At 45.5% G+C, this 17618-nt stretch overlaps 1 protein-coding gene across 4 annotated transcripts in view; it reads right to left on the reverse strand.

Moving 5' to 3' along the window:
- ctnnal1 (catenin (cadherin-associated protein), alpha-like 1) overlaps positions 1-17618 on the reverse strand; it is a 395162-nt gene that overhangs the window by 122082 nt on the left and 255462 nt on the right. For 3 of the 4 annotated variants that reach the window (XM_078538519.1, XM_078538520.1, XM_078538518.1), the window contains one exon: positions 16603-16722. The exons of the other annotated variant lie outside the window; for it this stretch is intronic. In XM_078538519.1, the coding sequence (XP_078394645.1) occupies positions 16603-16722 (120 nt within the window). The remainder of the gene's footprint in view (positions 1-16602; positions 16723-17618) is intronic. 4 annotated transcript variants of the gene reach the window in all.

Below are 17618 nucleotides of genomic sequence, written 5' to 3' on the forward strand. Positions count from 1 at the left end.
CCCGAGCCTACTCTAAAACTAGGTCTCACTGAGGTGTGTGTCTCTGTGCAGGTGGAGGGTGTGGGTGAGTGCTGTGATGACGCTACATCCAGTAGGTCCTCAAAACCCTCATCCGAGGTGGTCTGGGGCTGTTAGGCTGGCTGGTGGTGTCCCTCCTCCTTTTCTTGCTGGTGCCTGTAATAGAGAGGAGAAAATTAGTGGTTGGCTGGATAGTCACAGACATTAAAGAGCACGGACAGTTTCAGCGGCTGGGCGAAGACTAGTGGATGGGGCCTCACTAGCTTGTCGGAGGCACTGAGCTAGCCTTCAGTGCAGACACAGTTCCCTCCTCTCTGGCCAGCTCTGCTGCCTGCTCTTCAAAGGAGGTGAGCGGCCTGAGCTCCGGCATCCCCCCTCCGGTCTGGTATCTCTCCCGATTGTTGAATTGGACAGATGGATTGACAGTGAGCAAGACAGATGCCAAAGCAGATGATAAACTTGCCCGACTTCTGTGTGTGCTGAGGGTGCTATCTAAGAGCTGAAGATGCGACTTGTGCAGGATGTGACAAGAAGTGATTATGTGAAAGTATGAGAGAGAGAATAAGTGATGATGCCCCTTGTGCTGAGATCCCCATGGACTGTAACGCTGCGAATGCCTGATGGCCTTATGACAGTGTGAGTTGAGATTGAGAAGTTTGACTTACTCTGGCATAGTGGAAGAAATCATTCATCCTCTTCTTGAACTGGATAGCACTCCACCTCTGCACAGCACTGACACTGACCGCACTGGTGACCTCCTCCTAAGCCTTGGTGGAGGGTTGGTGGACCTCCGTCTCCCATCACAGGGGTAAAGTATCTCCCCCTGGTCTTTGGCTGCCTGGAGGAATGCAACCAGTGAGTTGTTGCTGAACTTAGACGCACAGCGTTCATCTCTCCTAGGGGCTATCACTCACCACGGCGAGTCCTGGGCTGTAGAGAATGAATATGTGCGCAGGTGCAGTTTAAATATAGTAACTGAAATATGAGCCGATGAGGTAATGGCAGTGACGAATCCCAGCCCACCCCTCCACCAGATACTGCATCCTGCATACATAATGAGCTAAAAAGCAGACGATCTGGTGCTGCAGCCCACCATGCCGGCTGGTGGGAGCCATGCCGCCTTTCCCGCCTACCACCCCACTAGCCCCCGGGGCAGAAAATTCCACAAATCTTATTTTACATTTTGAGAGATAGCAGTCCTTCTCAATAGAGTAATTGATGTGCATAGTAAGCCTGTGGGTTGGAGATCTATAAATTTATATTGGCTTCTACTTCATGGTCAGCAGTGCAGCTCGCCTCAGTCTTCACTCGAAAGTGCCACTTACTTAATGCGATGTTGCAAGTGAGAATTTCATTGGAAAGGCAGAAGGATTCCCTCATGATGTGGGACCCAGCATAGATCTGCAATGCATTCTAATGTGGGCACAAAGGACAGAAAGCGTAGTGCAGTGAATAGAAGTCACACCCACAGAATCTGTCAAAACTGACAGAAGATACACCCACAAGTTTTTTTTAAACTTGTAATTTTACAACATTATATGCATGTGAACAGGACTTTAAAGTCATATAAATGCAGATTAGAAATGTGAACAAAAATTTAAAATAGTCAGATAAATGAGCAGAATTAAAAAGTCAACTTTAAAGACAAAAATTTAAAATGTCACATGATAAATGATATCAGGATCATGTTAAAAGTTATAGAAACATAATATTTTAAGAAGTTAGATTAAAAACTCAATCATGTTAAATAGGTTGATTAATTTGAGGAGAAGACAGCCATTTTGAAATCATCCTTCCAGGTGCAGAGCGGGAATTCCAGAACTTAGGGCCTAGGCAGCTGAAGGCACAGCCACCAATAGTCGAGCAATTCAAATTAGGGATGAGCAAGAGGCCAGAATTAGAGGAGTGCAGGTATCTCAGAAGCTTGTGGAGCTGGAGGAGATCACAGAGGTAGGAAGGGTGAGGACATGGAGGAATTTGAAAACAAAGATGAGAATTTTAAAATCAAGATATTGCTTGACTGGGAGCCAATATAGGTCAATGAGTACAAAGATGATAGGGGAATGTGACTTTGGACATGGACAGCATGGTTTTAAGATGACCGCAGGTTTGCAGAAGATGGAATATGAGAGACCAGCTAAGAGTGCAATGGTATAGTCTATAAGTAACCAAGGAATGAAAGAGGGTCCCAATAGCAGATGGGCTAATATAGGGGCAAAGTTGGGTGATGTTACGGAATGGACATTTGCAGTCTTAGTGATGGTATGAATGAAGTTGTATGGTCATCTTGGGATCATATGTGACACCAAAGTTGCGAACAGATTGAGTTAATCTCAGACGGTTGCCAGGAAGGGGGTGGAGTCGGTAGCTAGGGAATGGAGTTGAAATGGGGGCCAAAAACAATAGCTTCAGTCTTTCAATTTCTGCTCATCCAGTACTGAACATCGAATAAGAAGTCTTATAATTTTACACCAGAGTCGTCAGTGCAGATGTGAAAATTAACACTGTGCCACTGATGATACCACATGGACTGCAGCGGTTCAAGAAGGCAGCTCACCACCACCTTCTCAGGGCAACTAGGGATGGACAATAAATGCTGGCCCAGCCAATGAAGCCCACATCCCATGAATGAATTTTAAAAAAATGTTGTGGAAAATCAGCATGTAGATCAGAAATAGGAGGGGCCAAGGATGGATCCTTGAGGGACACCAGAGGTAACAGTACGGGAACAAGAAGAGAAGACATTGCAAGTGACTCTCTGGCTACAATTAGATAGATAAGAATCGAACCATGTGAGAATAGCCTGACCTTTCTGGGTGACAGTAGAGAGGCATTGGAGGAAGATGATGTGGTCAACCATGTCAAAGACTGCAAGCAGGTTGAGAAGGGCAAGGAGGGAACGTTTACCTTGGTCAGTCGCATACAATGTCATTTGCCTAGAGTTGTTTCAGTACTGTGGCAGGGACGGATACTTGACTGGAAGGATTCAAACATAGAGTTCCGGGTAAGATAGGAATGGATTTGGGAGGTGACAACACAATTAGAGTGAGCCCTCTGAAGCAGCGCAGAATGGATACAAACGCTAAAGTGCAGAGTATACACCCCCAAAAATGTTGGAACACTCACCCTATAATGACAGTGAACACCGATAACTTTATCATCATTACCACCGAAACATCTGGGCCAAACCACAACAATTAGCTGTCCCATTCCATGTTATGCCAAATCTGCTGCTTCAATAGGATTATCCATTCCAAACCAGGAAATCAGATGTTAAAGCTCTCATCATGCAACAGATCCAGTTGCATGACACAAGGTATAATTATGCTTGAGCAAAGCTATTCAGCTTGTTTTGATTTCATATATCCAGAGAGATTCTAACACCATTACAGCAGTTATTCCATAAAGGATTGAAGTGTTTATGTTTCACCAGTCTTCCACATGGTGAGTACACTTCGTGCAGGATAATTCCCTCACGTCTGTCCTGAAAGTGCTCTTCTCTACCTGAACCCACATTCCCTAGGTCTGTTAGCACTGGCAATTTAAAAGAATATTCCCTCAATAAGATCACCTCTCAAGATGCCTCCTGTTACAAATGAAAAGTTTGTTTCCCTATTTTTCTTATAACTCAAACCCACGATTAGGGATCAGTTAATGTCTTCAGATGTGTAGGCATTCATCTCTGGAACTACCTTTCCAATTCTCTCTTTAAAACCTTCTCTAAAATCTACCTCTTCTACCAAGATTTTAATTACACCTCCTAATATGTTATTCCATTCAGTGTTGATTTTATGCCTTATTATGCCTTGAGTGAGGTTTGGATTAGTTTTCCTATGTTAAAGAGGCTATATAAGTACAAGTTGTTGGTCACATGGCTCTGCTCTGCGAAGCCTCCAGTGGTCAAATAGCTTTCCTGCAGCTTGCATCCAGAACTGAAAATAGTAATCAAGGTGCAGTCTGTGTAGAGCATGATACAGTTTAATTATTATCTACTCTGACTTGTGATCCATATTTTGGCTATGCAGTTCAACATTATATTTGCTTTGTTGATTGATATTTTGTATTGCTGGAAGATGTTTAGCATCTAGTCTACCATGACTCTATGGTCTCTTTCAGGTTCTCAACAAAGTCAAAGTCCCTTATCAAAGAGCTGAGAGTGACCGCGCTTGACATCGAGGCAGCATTTGACCGAGTGTGGCATTAAGATGCCCTAGCAAAACTCAAGTCAATGAGAATCAGGAGGAAAACTCTCCACTGGTTGGAGTCATACCTAGCACAAAGGAAGATGGTTGTGGTTGTTGGAAGACAATCATCTCAGTCCCAGGACATTACTTGAGGAGTTCCTCAGGGTAGTTTCCTAGGCCAAACCATCTTCAACTACTTTATCAATGACCATCCATCCGTCATGAGGTCAGAAGTTGGGATGTTGCTGATGATTCACAATGTTAAGTACCATTCGCAACTCCTCAGATACTGAAACAGTCTGTGTCCATATGCAGCAAGACCTGGACAATATTCAGGCTTCGGCTGACAAGTGGCAAGTAATATTTGTGCCACACAAGTGCCTGGAAATGACCATCTCCAACAAGACAGTATCTAACCATCACCCCTTGACATTCAATGGCATTACCATTGCCAAATCCACCATGATCAACAGCCTAGGGGTACCATTGACCAGAAACTGAACTGAAGCAGCCATATAAAGATATAGCTGCAAGAGCAACAGAGGCTGGGAATTCTGTGGCGCGTAACTCACACCCTGATTCCCAAAGCCTATCCACCATCCACGAGGCAAGTCAGGAATGTGATGGAACTATTCTCGTTCCCCTGTTTTTTTCTAATCTACATGCTGCCCCTCAACAACATATGTAAACACAGCATTTGTTTTACATCTACATTTGACACCCAGCAACACCTCTCTCAAATTCTCCACTGTTGCTAAATTATCAGACTGCTTGTTTGACTTCCAGTACCAGATGAACAAAAATTTCCTTCAATCAAGTATAGGGAAGATTGAAACCATTATCTTCAGTCCATTCCCTAGCTACCGAAACCATTCCTTTCCCTGGTAACTGTCTGAACAGACTGTTCAAAACTTTTTATCATATTTGATCCGAGACGAGCCTCCAATCACATATCCATACCATTACTAAGACTGTCTATTTCTATCTCCGTAACATTACCTGACTCCATCCTGCCTCAGCTCATCTGCTGCTGAAACTCTCATCCATGCCTTTCTTACTATTCCAATGCACTCCAGTCTTCCATAAACTTGAGATCAACCAAAGCATTGCTGCCCCTTTCCTTACTTGCAGTCACCTATCACCTCCTGTGCTTGTTGACCTACATTGGCTCCCAGTCAAGCAATGCCTCAATTTTAAAATTCACATGGGAGTTTTCAGATCCCACCATGGCCTTACCTTAGTCGTCTCCCCCAGCCCCACAACTCTCAGAGAATTCTGCGCCCATCTAGTCCTGGGCTCTTAAGCACCCCAATTTTAAGTGCACTATTAGTGGCCATGCCTTCAATTGCCCAGGTCCTAAACTCTGGAATTCCTTCCCTAAACCTCTCCAACTCTCTTTCCTTCAATAAAATGCTCCTTAAAGCTACCTTTTTTTAACCAAGCATTTGGCCATCTACCCTAATATTACCTTATGTAACTCAGTCTCAAATGTTGCTTCATAGTGCTGCAGAGCACTTTGGGGCGTTTTATAATATTAAAGGCATGATATAAATACAAGTTGTTGCTCATCCATAGCTATTTCAACACTATTCTAGGAATGCATGCCATTTGTTTTCACTTCTCATGTGTGGCACCTTACATTTGTCTGTATTAAGTTTCATCTGTTATTGTTCCGCCTACTTATATATCCAGCTGAAGCTATAACATCTGCATATTGCCCACAACAGCTGCCAACATCTTGTGAACTTAAAAAAATATATACGTGGTTTACGCTTCTGTCTGTTGCAATTTTTTCTTTTTGGACCTTCGGCCCAGCTCCCAGCTTGTCTTGGCTACTGATCAACTGAAACTTCAGGCTCTGGACTTGATCCAAGCTTCCTGTTTGCCTCAGTCACATTACAAATTGAGCCTCAGGTCCTGCATGCTGCTCTTCACTGTGCTCCCCTGTGGCTAGTGGGATATTTACATCTATAACGCCTTCTCGTCTCTTCTCAGATACTGCCCCTCCTACCAAGTGTTTCCAGCATTTTCTAATTTTGATTTCAGCAATGTGAGTTTTCACTTCTGACAATTTTAATAAAAGAAAGAACTTGTATTTATGTTGTATCCTTCACAACCTCAGAACATCTTGTAGCGCTTTACAGCCAATTAAGTTCTTTTGAAGTGTAGCCACTGCTGTAATACCCAATTTGTACATAGCAAGATCCCACAAAAAGTCATGTAATAATGACTGGATAATTTTTGTGATGTTTGGTTGTAAGATAAATACTGGCCAGGTCACCAGGAAGAACACTAGATAAGGAAGGGAGGGGCAGAAGGAAAGGATATGAAGAGTGGTCTTCAAAATAGTGCCTTGGAATCTTCTATATCCACCAAAGAGGGCAGTTGGGCTTTGGTTTAATGCCTCATTCAAAATAAGGCATTTCCTACAGTGCTGCACTGGAGTATCAGCCTGGATTTTGTACCTAGGTCCCTGGAATGGCACTTGAAACTACAACCTTCTGACTCAAAGGTAAGTGAACTACCAGTGAGCGAGCCATACCTGATACTGATAAATTTCTAGTTTGTCTCTTTTGGTGTTGGACAGATGGAGTCAAGAAAAAGTGCAGCATTCTGGTTAAAAATTATTAGGGGGCAAGCGGGTAACTGATGCATCATGATGATGGTGGTGATGGGACGCAGGAATAGGCAAGTTGGAAGAAGTGGAGGGAGTGAGGGAGGAAAAGAGGGAAAAGGAGCAAAGAGGAGGATGGTGAATGGGCATGGGGAGACTGGATAAGAAAGGGATGGGCAGAAGGAAGGGATATGAAGAGAATGAGGGTTGGAGGAAGAGGGACAGAAGTGGAATAAGATAAAAGGAAGAATAGACAGGAAACTCTCACTAAGAGCAGCCTGGATTCCCATTGTAATGTGGTGGCAGGAAGGATTTGGGTGATGCTGAAGCCTGGGTGTAGCACTAAATTCTTCAATTTGAGTGAGGGGTGTTGGGGGTGAGGTGGGGGGGAAGTTTGGTGGGCATGTCATGTGTCCTTCACACTCGGCTGCGAGATCTTCAAGGTCCAAGGTCCAATTTTTACTGAAGGCTGTGACAGGAAGAGCATATGAGTGCTTGTACTTGATTTATGTCTCAAATCCATTCTGCCATCCTGGGCTAACAGTCCGCACAATCACACTGCAGAATTATCTACTGACATTTGTCATGTCCTGCCTGTGACTGCAGAACATCCATCACCACATGCTTTGATTTAGATTTCACAGTCTTTGGGCGGAATTGTCCCAGGTCTGCACTAAGTGCAGTAACGGGCAAGTAAAAAAACATTTTACCCGATGGCAGGTTTTCATGCCGTATTGTCCCAAACCCGCCATATTATTTATGCATTCCCGGGGAACACGCCATTTCTATATCAGGTGGGCTCTCATTCGCCTGCCTGTCATCACCTCACTGCTTCATCACGCTGGGTGCCATATTTAAAGCACAGCCACGTGCACCACATCTCAGTGCTTCCAGCTCACAACTGCTCCAGGGAAGATGTCCACGAAAGGCAAGAAGATTGCAGCCCCCAGGTTTAGTGCCACGTCACTGAGGTATCTTTTGGATGCCGTGGAAGCCTGCAACAATGTCCTCTACCCCCGCTCTGACCGCGAGACGGGCAGCGGCATCACCAATCAGGCTTGGGAGGCAGTGGCAGCGGTGGTCAATGCCAATGCCCTTCAAAACAGGACAGCCACCCAGTGCTGAAAGAGGGTGAATGATCTCCTCCATTCTGCCAGGGTAAGTCACTCTTCTCATCACCCTCAACTCACACACACACACAAACCCATCACACATCCACAGGGCCCTCATTCACTGCCGGTTCAAGGGACATTACCATTCACTCTCTCATACTCACCGTCACTGTCCTCATGCCGTTCATGGGATGAATCGCCACCCACACCAGCCAGACATACTTATCATTTGGTCTGACAGACATCCCACTTACACTTTCTCCATCTCTATTCACGCAGGACAAGTTGGAACACAACAAGAGGTAGAGGTCACTGGCCGGTGGAGGAATGTCTGAAATCAAGGTCCTCTTGGACTTTGAAAACAGAGCCATCCAGCTGGCTGGCAACGATCTGGACTGGTCCTGTGCTGACGGTGAGGTTGGCGGTGCTCTACCAAGTCAGGGTCCGACAACATCCATCAGACAACCATGCCGTGAATGATGTGTCCTGTTTCACAGGCCACTGCCATGCACTAATTATCTCCCCTCGCTTTCACAGGCACATCTGGGAAACAGCCGACAGAGTCCATGACCCACGCCCTCTAATCAAGCCCCGAAGAAACCTCTGAAGAGGAATCTGGAGGCACCATCCTTGAAGTCCCATCACAGCGCTCATCCACACCCTCCACCAGCACAAAGACACACACCTCAGTGGGACCTATCTTTAGAATAGCCTCGGGATCACAATCTGGCGAGCACATCGCACTGTCTGATCCACAGCAGGTGGCGGTGTCCAGCACTCGGGGGACTGTTGGAGGACAAAAATTTGCTGAGTCTTCAGTTGATGAGCCTCTGGACTTGATCATGTCACAGCTGCTGGAGCTGCAAAGGCAAGCTCGGGAACATCAAAAAGGGATGTCCGCTGCACTCCTCAAGGCACGATGGAGGAGTCTGTCCAGGCATAGCGCCAGCATGCCAACGCACTGAGGTCAGCACTGGTAGGATGGCGGCTGTTATGGAGACCTTGGTCCAGGAGTTCACTCCTGCACTGCTGTGCAAGCTCAACTCCATCGCTGATGCCAGTGTTGGCCTCTAACAGTGTGTACGCGAGAGGGATGCCAGAGAGCTCGGTCTCACTCCAGCTACTCCTTCTCCTCGAGGAGTCAGCTTGAGGCCCTCGGGCACCCATTGGGAGGAGGATCAGGAGGTGCACACCCCAGGCCATCCATCCAGGTGACTCCGAGAGTGTCTGGCTCATCCGAAATCCCTCTTCCCGTGACCCCAGCAGCTCCAATTCCACAGGCCAAGGCGGGTGCCACTGCCACACAGCAGGACCCAATAGCAGGCTGGAGTCCTCCAAGTCTCAGCCCTCCAGAGGACGCCCGGCAAGATCATCACAGACAGGGCAACACAGTCAGCAGGCTGCCTCCACCTCCACTGTGGATGCCCGGGGAGCACCAAGACAGGTTAGGAAAGTTAAGAAGAATTAGTTGCACAGCCTGGGCACGGGTGTTAATAACTTGTACATACCGTTCACCGTTGTCAATAAACTCCCAAGAATGTCTCCTTGCGTTTGGCTCCTTGTTCTGATGAGCAGTGTTCTTGTCATTCAGATGTGAAACCTTTCTGCACAAGATAAAGGCAGGTGTCTCAGTCCAGGGCCTCTTCCCTGTGCTGTGTGCAGTCTTCAGACCAAAGTGATAATCCGACCTCACACTCCCTGGACACATTACTGATACCTGCACCCAGTGCTTGTCATTGCTGCCAGAAAGTCGTGGTCCAGCGTCACAGAGTACCATCATTCCCTCTGTGTGCTCTCAGCATCTTTAAGGTGGGGCTGGCCCCCATCTCTTCAGCGTCTGTGACCAATGACGCTGTGCTCCTGAAGGGCTAAGGTGCTGAAGGCAAACAAAGGATGTTTTAAAGTTTCATGGTTGCTTCTCTACATGACTCTGATCACAGAGCGCAAGCAAGGTGCCCTTGGCCAGACAGGAGTCAGACATTCTCAAAGGCTGTGTGAAAATTTATGGGGTTTCCTCATTGCATTTCGTCAACATCCTCCTGCAATTGAGTGATTATTAGGGCCTTCAGTGTGTCTCCAATGACAGGAGCATCTCACAGAGAGTATTCGCACTGCCATAAGCCAGACTAGAGTCAAACGTTCACAGATGCAATGTGAGAATCTATGGGGTCAAGTTACTGAATGTCGTCATCATCCTCCACAAATCTAGCAGCTATGAGGGCCTCCCAAGCATCTCATCTAGCCAGGGCAAGGGCCTCATTCCGGTCATCGTTGCCTCCGAGGACCTCCTCATCTTCATCGGTGTCCTCCTCATCAGAGGAGACCTCCAGCTCTTCCACCTCTTCCTCAGCCAGTTCATCTCCCCATTGCAGCGCCAGGTTATAAAGGGCGCAGCAGACGATGATGATGCGTGACACCCTCTGCGGGCTGTATTGCAGGCCTCCACCAGACCTGTCCAGGCACCAGAACCTCATCTTCAGCATCCCGATGGTTTGCTCCACCAAGTTGCGAGTTGCAGCATGAGGCTCGTTTACCATTGCTCTGCTGCAGTCTGAGGCCACTGCACGGGTGTCATCAGCCACATCCTCTGCGGGTAGCCTTGTCCCCAAGGAGCCATCCCTGCAGCTTCTGTGGACCCTGGAAGGCATCAGGGATCTGCGACTGACTGAGGATATAAGAGTCATGCAGACACCCTGGAAACCATGTACACACCTGCAGGATGCGTTTCTGGTCATACACCAGCTGCACATTCAGCAAATGGAAGCCCTTGCGGTTTATGTAGTTCAACGCGTGTTGCGAGGGAGATCTGAGCACCACAAAAGTGTAGTTGATCGCACCCTACACCTGCGGGAAACCCAAGATCTGGCTGAATCCAATCACTCTTGCATCCTGGCTGTCCAGGTTCCGGGTGAAATGCACAAAGTTGTGTGCCCTCGCAAAGATGGCATCCGTGACCACATGGATGCATTAGTGGGCGAGAGCTTGTCAGGTCCCACAGAGGTCACCTGAGGGGCCCTGAAAGGAGCTACTGGCGTAGAAATTGAGCGCCTCTGTCACTTCCACGGCCACTGGCTGTGGATGCCCTCCATGTCCCCGGGGTGCTAAATCCTCCAGCAGGTGGCAGACGTGGCTGACCAGTTCCCTAGACATGCAGAGTCTTCGGTGACACTGTTTCTCGGTCATCGGCAGGAATGAAAGGCAGCATCTATAGACCCTGGGTGTCGCTAGGCGCCAGCCAGTGATGGCTCACTGTGGCTCTTGGGCAGCATTTGTGGGGGCCCCTGCTGCCCCTTCATCCTGAGGTTGATGCTCTTGCCTCTATGCAGCCATGAGTCTCAGTCGCTCTCTCCTCCGTTGTCTTCGCGCTCTGTAGACCATCAGGAATACAGCTAGTTCACCACGCTCCATAATCTTGATGTACTCCTCCTGCAGGATGAAATAAAGAGACACGTGGATTAGCATGGGTGTACTAAGAACCTGTCCTGGTTAATTGTGAAGGCCCCTTAATGCTTCCCAGAAAATGCTGGCCACTGCTTGGATGGCCAGAGATTAGTGTGCTGCATGACTGCCCAAAACCTCACAATTTTTTATTATTCATTCACGGGATGTGAGCTTCGCTGGCTAGGCCAGCATTTATTGCCCATCCCTAGTTGCCCTTGAGAAGGTGGTACTGAGCTGCCTTCTTGAATCGCTGCAGTCCATGTGGTGTAGGTACACCCACAGTGCTGTTAGATAGTGAGTTCCAGGATTTTGACCCAGCGTCAGTGAAGGAACAGCTGATGATGGGCGACTTGTCTTTCTAGATAGTAGCGGTCGTGGGTTTGGAAGGTGCTGCCTAAGGAGCCTTGGTGAATTCCTGCAGTGCATCTTGTAGATGGTACACACTGCTGTCACGGTGCATCGGTGGTGGAGAGAATGAATGTTTGTAGACGTGGTGCCAATCAAGTGGGCTGCTTTGTCCTGGACCCTCCTCTGCCCCACTCCACCCAACCAACTGGTGGCAGCTTTGTCCATTGGACTGCATGCTCAGCTCAGGAGCAGGCATTCTCCTACTCCATGCTGCAAGGCTGCGCTGTTTGTTTGAATCATCAGGGAGTCTGGTTCAAACCAGGATGCTGACATTGCAAGGGGCTGCGAGGTCCTCCAGCAGGACTGCTCCATGGCCAGCTTTAGCAAGGAGGATGCACAATGAGTGCAGTGGTCCAACTGTTCTGCAGTCCACTAAAATGCTCATGACTATGCAATCTGTGCCTGGGAGGTGAAAAGCTCTGGAGCACTCGGTAGCACTTTGATGCCTCTGCATTGCTTGATAAGCTGGAAGTCCGACCCCAATCACATCAATGTGACTGCGCCTGAACTGTCTCAGCTGCAGAGGAATGGTCACTTTATATAAGGTGTCCTGAATGCACGGCAGCTTCCCTCGTCCACCCAACCCCCCACCCCGAATGCTTGTGCACTACATTTAACTTGTGGGAGGGCGGGCAGGGCAGGACTGCCCTTGCCCGCAACCTCCCACCCCCCCAACATCACCTGAACGGCTGGGCTGCCCTTGACCACATCCCCAACACTCCTCAAGCTTCAAGTCCAACAGGCAACCCTGGCAAGTACTGCACATTGTTGCAGTGCACTCACCTCTGAATTCCCTTCAAATTGCAGCCCACCAAATGCACCCCTTTTATATGTTGTTGTGAAACACGGTGACAGGAGGACGGATGGCCCAGCAGGCTAGTTTAATATTGTTATGCTGATGTATTACAGTGAGGTTCCCGAAATCCAATGGCAGGAAATGCGGCCCGCCGTCATGAAACCGATCGCGCCATATTGTTCACTCATGCCACCGAACACGCCTGACGCCAGCGGGCATGGAAAATCCCGGCCTTTGAATCGAAAATGAATACAGGGGTTTAAGGAAAGAAATGCATCATCTGGCCTCCTAGCTTTCAGCTATTTACAGGCATGATTTCAGCTAGCATAAATAGGTATCAGCTGACACTTTCATAATGTGTTTGCCCACTAAGTCAGAAGTGTTCAGTGCAATTTGAGACAAAATGCTTTCATCTAATTTGGATATGTAATATATTACATTGAATATACTGGGACAGAGTTTCCGCTTTGGGTGCAAACAGCAACTGAGCACAAAGTGTGCTCAAAATTGTGCTCGTTCCGAGGTGAAATTCAAGATTCTGTTTAAACTTAATTTATAATCAAAGGTAAATTTTTCCATGAACCAGCACAGTTGGACAGTGTTTTAGAATATCACTGCTTACATTTTCCCCTTCCCTTAACAAATAATCCTTGATGTATTTAAGAACAGTAACCTGGTGCATTTTTATTGATACAACGAAGACCAGATTTATCACAAAAATAAGCAATTTGAGTAAGATTGTCCAGTGCACCACCTGTGAGTAACCTGATTTTAGTTAACTCAAAATTACTTCAAATAAATATACTGAAAACCATTTATTAATTTCATTGATGTACACTAGTCAGGTTTTTAAAAAAATAAATCTGCCTGCCTATTTCTCTCTGTTTATAAAAAGCTCATTTGAAGAGTGTCCATGAAGGGCCATTAATCTGTGTAATGGGTGGAAACTCACCTTGCTCATTAATTCAATATGGGGTGTGGCCAATTCCATAGGCAGGGCTTACTTACCGCAAAGTTTTTAAACAAGCATAAAAGATTGCTTTAACTCAATGCACGCTGGATGTAAGTTGCACTTGAAATTCCTCAATCTTTTATGCTGACATTTTAGTTATTTTGACCTAGTTGAAACTCCACTTCATTATATTTGCTTTTGATATTGCCAATACACATTCAAGTGATTCACTTGGTCTCCATGAGCAACACCACCAAAAGTCAATGAACCTGAACTGGACCTATTTTCTCCTGAAGTTTGTTACTAGCTCTCCTTCACAGCTGTGAGGTTGAACAGGCATCTTGTTCCAAGTATCTGCCTCTCACTCTGAAGCCAGCTGCTCATATTGAGCAAGTGTAATCACATAGGATAGAGTAAATAAAGCTTAGATCAGGAACCAACATTTGTGGACTAAGAGCAACTCACACCATGGTACACTGGTTCTCAAAAAATCTGCAGCACTACAATTTACTATTTGCCCATGACAAGGCTACCAGAATTAAAAATAGAACCAATTTCATCAAGAACCTAAAGAGCTTTGGTTATATTCCTAATCATTTTGCCTTTAAAAAACATTCACAGACCTAGGTTGCATCAATACTTCTGAATTATTCAAATGAGATCCCTGTTTAAACATATAAAGAATATTAGTAAAAACAAAAAACTGCGGATGCTGGAAATCCAAAACAAAAACAGAATGACCTGGAAAAACTCAGCAGGTCTGGCCGCATCGGCGGAGAAGAAAAGAGTTGACGTTTCGAGTCCTCATGACTCTTCAACAGAACCTTCTGTTGAAGGGTCATGAGGACTCGAAACGCCACCTCTTTTCTTCTCCGCCAATGCTGCCAGACCTGCTGAGTTTTTCCAGGTCATTCTGTTTTTGTTAAAGAATATTAGTGTTTTTTGTGGGAATGGTTAAGACTGTTCTTTGCTAAGGTATTAGGAAATCAATCCTTCAGTTGTGTGGCCAGATGTAAGTGTATGTATGCTTAGCAAGCAATTAGATTAAAATGCGTACATTTTTAAAAATGGTTCAACAAAACAAGCTCCAGTCTTTGTTTTACAGTTAAGAGCCCAATAGTAACCCATAGGCAAGAAGGGAGGTTTATCAGTTGGGAAAGCTACGGATTTTCTGGAGGTCCTGCTGAATTTAACAGCAGCATTTTCTTTAAATTTGTCAAATCTGTTTCCCATCCACAGCTAGCCAGGTTGAGAGGCTGCAGGCAGGAAAGGAAGTGCAGCAGAGTGAGAAGGTGAGTTCGAGTTTATGGATTGGACATGAAGGGTTGGTCCAATTATGGGGAGATTAATTGGTTAGTTTGGTGATCCAAGGGAGAAGCACTCTTGCTCCACAAGCACTAGTGGAAAAGCTCTTACCTATTCCATCCAGCTGTTCTTGTCCCTCCCAAGCTTCCAGTGTTAAATCTGAAAGGGAGCCAAAATGTGAGGTACAGAGCCTCCTCGAAATATTTAAATTTTGAACCTGTCCCGAGGGTGCAGGTTAGTCACCTCCCCCCCCCCAACCAACCTGCCTCTGCGAAAACTGGAAATTGAAGACAGTTTTTAAAAATTTTTAACCTGCTCACTCGAAAGTGCCAAAATTGCTGTCCCATGTACCAGACTTCACCTGTAAGCCCAGGCAGTGAATACACATAAAGCATTACAAATGTGAAGACATAAGGTTATTGGCCACTTGGCTAAGAGCCCCAGAACATAAGAAATAGGAGCAAGAGTAGGCCATTTGGCCCATCAAGTCTGCTCTGCCATTCACTAAGATCATGGCTGATCTGACTGTGGCTTAAACTCCACTTTCCTGCCTGCCCCAAATAACCCTTGAAAAAGATAAACATTTAACATCCAAAGCAGCTTAACTCACTTTGTTACTGCTCTTGCAAACAAGCAAACTCAACACACCATCAGGTACAGTCTGGAGTGTAAAAAAAACTAACTTTACCATGTGCACAATGGTAATGATGAACTAGTGCACAGCGGAAGATCGCAGGTGTACTGTCTGAGAGATTCTGGTGTGTGTTGATGTTGCCTGCCATCTGCATGTAGTCAGGAAATTACGCTCAATATGAACAGCTCTGCCTTGAAGCAGCTCACTGAGCCTCAATGCACAAGCCCGAACCTCCTGAAGGAGCTGATGCTCAGGAACATCCCTCCATAGGATATATACAGGCCTCACCTCACCAGCTAAGGGCAAGTAATACACGAGACTGGAAATATATGCAGAACAGTTTTACGTGACATAACAGAACAAAAGGGAGGGTGGAAAAATGTGCCAACATTTTCAGTCACAGAGTTAATTCAATTCTGTGAGCTAATCTGCTGCATAGTTCAAAATGAAGCCATTACATTTCTCGTCGCCACACTACTCGTGAAGGTTTCTGAAGAAGAATTCACAATCACATTATGGAATTATTCCCAACAGCAGCATGTGAAGGCTCTGCAGTTTCAACAAATTATGATGTCATCAAGATAAATCAGACATACTTTGGCAAAAAACAAGACTAAAAAGCTAAAAGAATATAAAATTATGAACTATATTAAGTGTAGCATCTGAACACACTCATCAGAGAACAGGCAGAAATACATGTGCAATAAATTTAAGTCACAACTACCCCTGAGAAGACTGCACTGGCAGCAATTTCCATTTGAGTATTTAATAGTTTCCTGCTTTCATCACTAGATAGCGTGAACACAGTTTAGATATGTTGCTGGTGGAAAAACTACATCTCCCTCAGAAATTGCAATCCAGTTCTGAGATTTTTAGCCTAACAGTGTTAAAAATGTAAACAAGTTACATTATGTTGATGAGTTGGCCGGCATGTAAGGAATTTGGCCATACTGCAAAGGACACAAACACCTAATGAAAACAATGGAAATTCTGAAGTTCACCAAGGTTACTGTATAAACAACAATTTGCACTTTCATAATGCTTTGAATTGAATATGTCCTAAAGCAAGTGAAAAGGACTAAATAACATGAATCAGTGAATTTATTTCCTTTATTTTTGCAGTTCATCTATAACCTACATTTTGTCTGTCTCCTGTCAAATGGGCAAATTCTACCATCTCGTTTCCAAATTGACTGAAGATTTGTACAAACTCCTGAAAGCTGCTGACTTTTTCTAAGTGCTCCAAAGTTGCAAGAACCTAAAAAAAAGACAAAACAAACAAAAAAACACTTTACTGGAAAAAGTCGATATAACATGCTAAATTAAAGTAAAATCAGAAAGTAGCACTATTACCCAAAGCTGAACCAGTAATAATATAAAACGTCAGCTAGCTCCTTCAGCTCTCGGGCTCTAATATCACCACTAAAAGAAACAGCCCTACCAGACATAATGGGGCACCCATTAGCAAAACCACAAGGTATTAAAGCTTATTGATCAATTCAATACCTTAATGAAGTGTTCAAAAGAGGTAAGCCTGGATTTTCTGTTCCCCTTTGGATCACGATGAAACGGGAAGCTGGGGTTGAAAAATTGAAGGAAATTCTGCCTTACTGGAATTCCACTCGAGGTGTATGTGACACAGGAATGGAAGCACACACTTCAAACAGGCAGGCAGTGCATGCTATTTGCCACCATTCTGGTTTGCAGAACTACAGATATTAAACTTACCCATGTGAGCTGGACAGTCAAGATTATTAAGTGACAGTAAGCACATGGAGGTTATGGAAAAGAAAAAGCACCAGATGTGCTTGAGCTTTGTTAAATATTTTTCTTCTATGAAGAGATTTAAGGTCACCTCAAAGTTTGTGCCAGGTTTGTCTACTTCCTTTTGGTACAAATGGGAACCCCCTTATCTAACTTGTTTGATAGCGGAGGAGTGCCTCGAGTGTGCAACAGATAAAAGCAGATAAGGCTGGACAGGAGATGCTCTGCTCCCAACCACAGCTATACAAATTCCTAGACCTGGAAAGGTGAACATGCTTTACTTTGGCAGGTGAGTACAAGTGGAAGATTCTCTTTCCAAAGAAATTAAGGAAAAACAACCATAGTGACAGCAGTGCCATATGTCAATACCTGACAAATAATAATGTTGAA

The sequence above is a fragment of the Cetorhinus maximus genome, chromosome 3 (genome assembly GCF_964194155.1).
Source record: "Cetorhinus maximus chromosome 3, sCetMax3.hap1.1, whole genome shotgun sequence".
Lineage (NCBI taxonomy): Eukaryota > Metazoa > Chordata > Chondrichthyes > Lamniformes > Cetorhinidae > Cetorhinus > Cetorhinus maximus.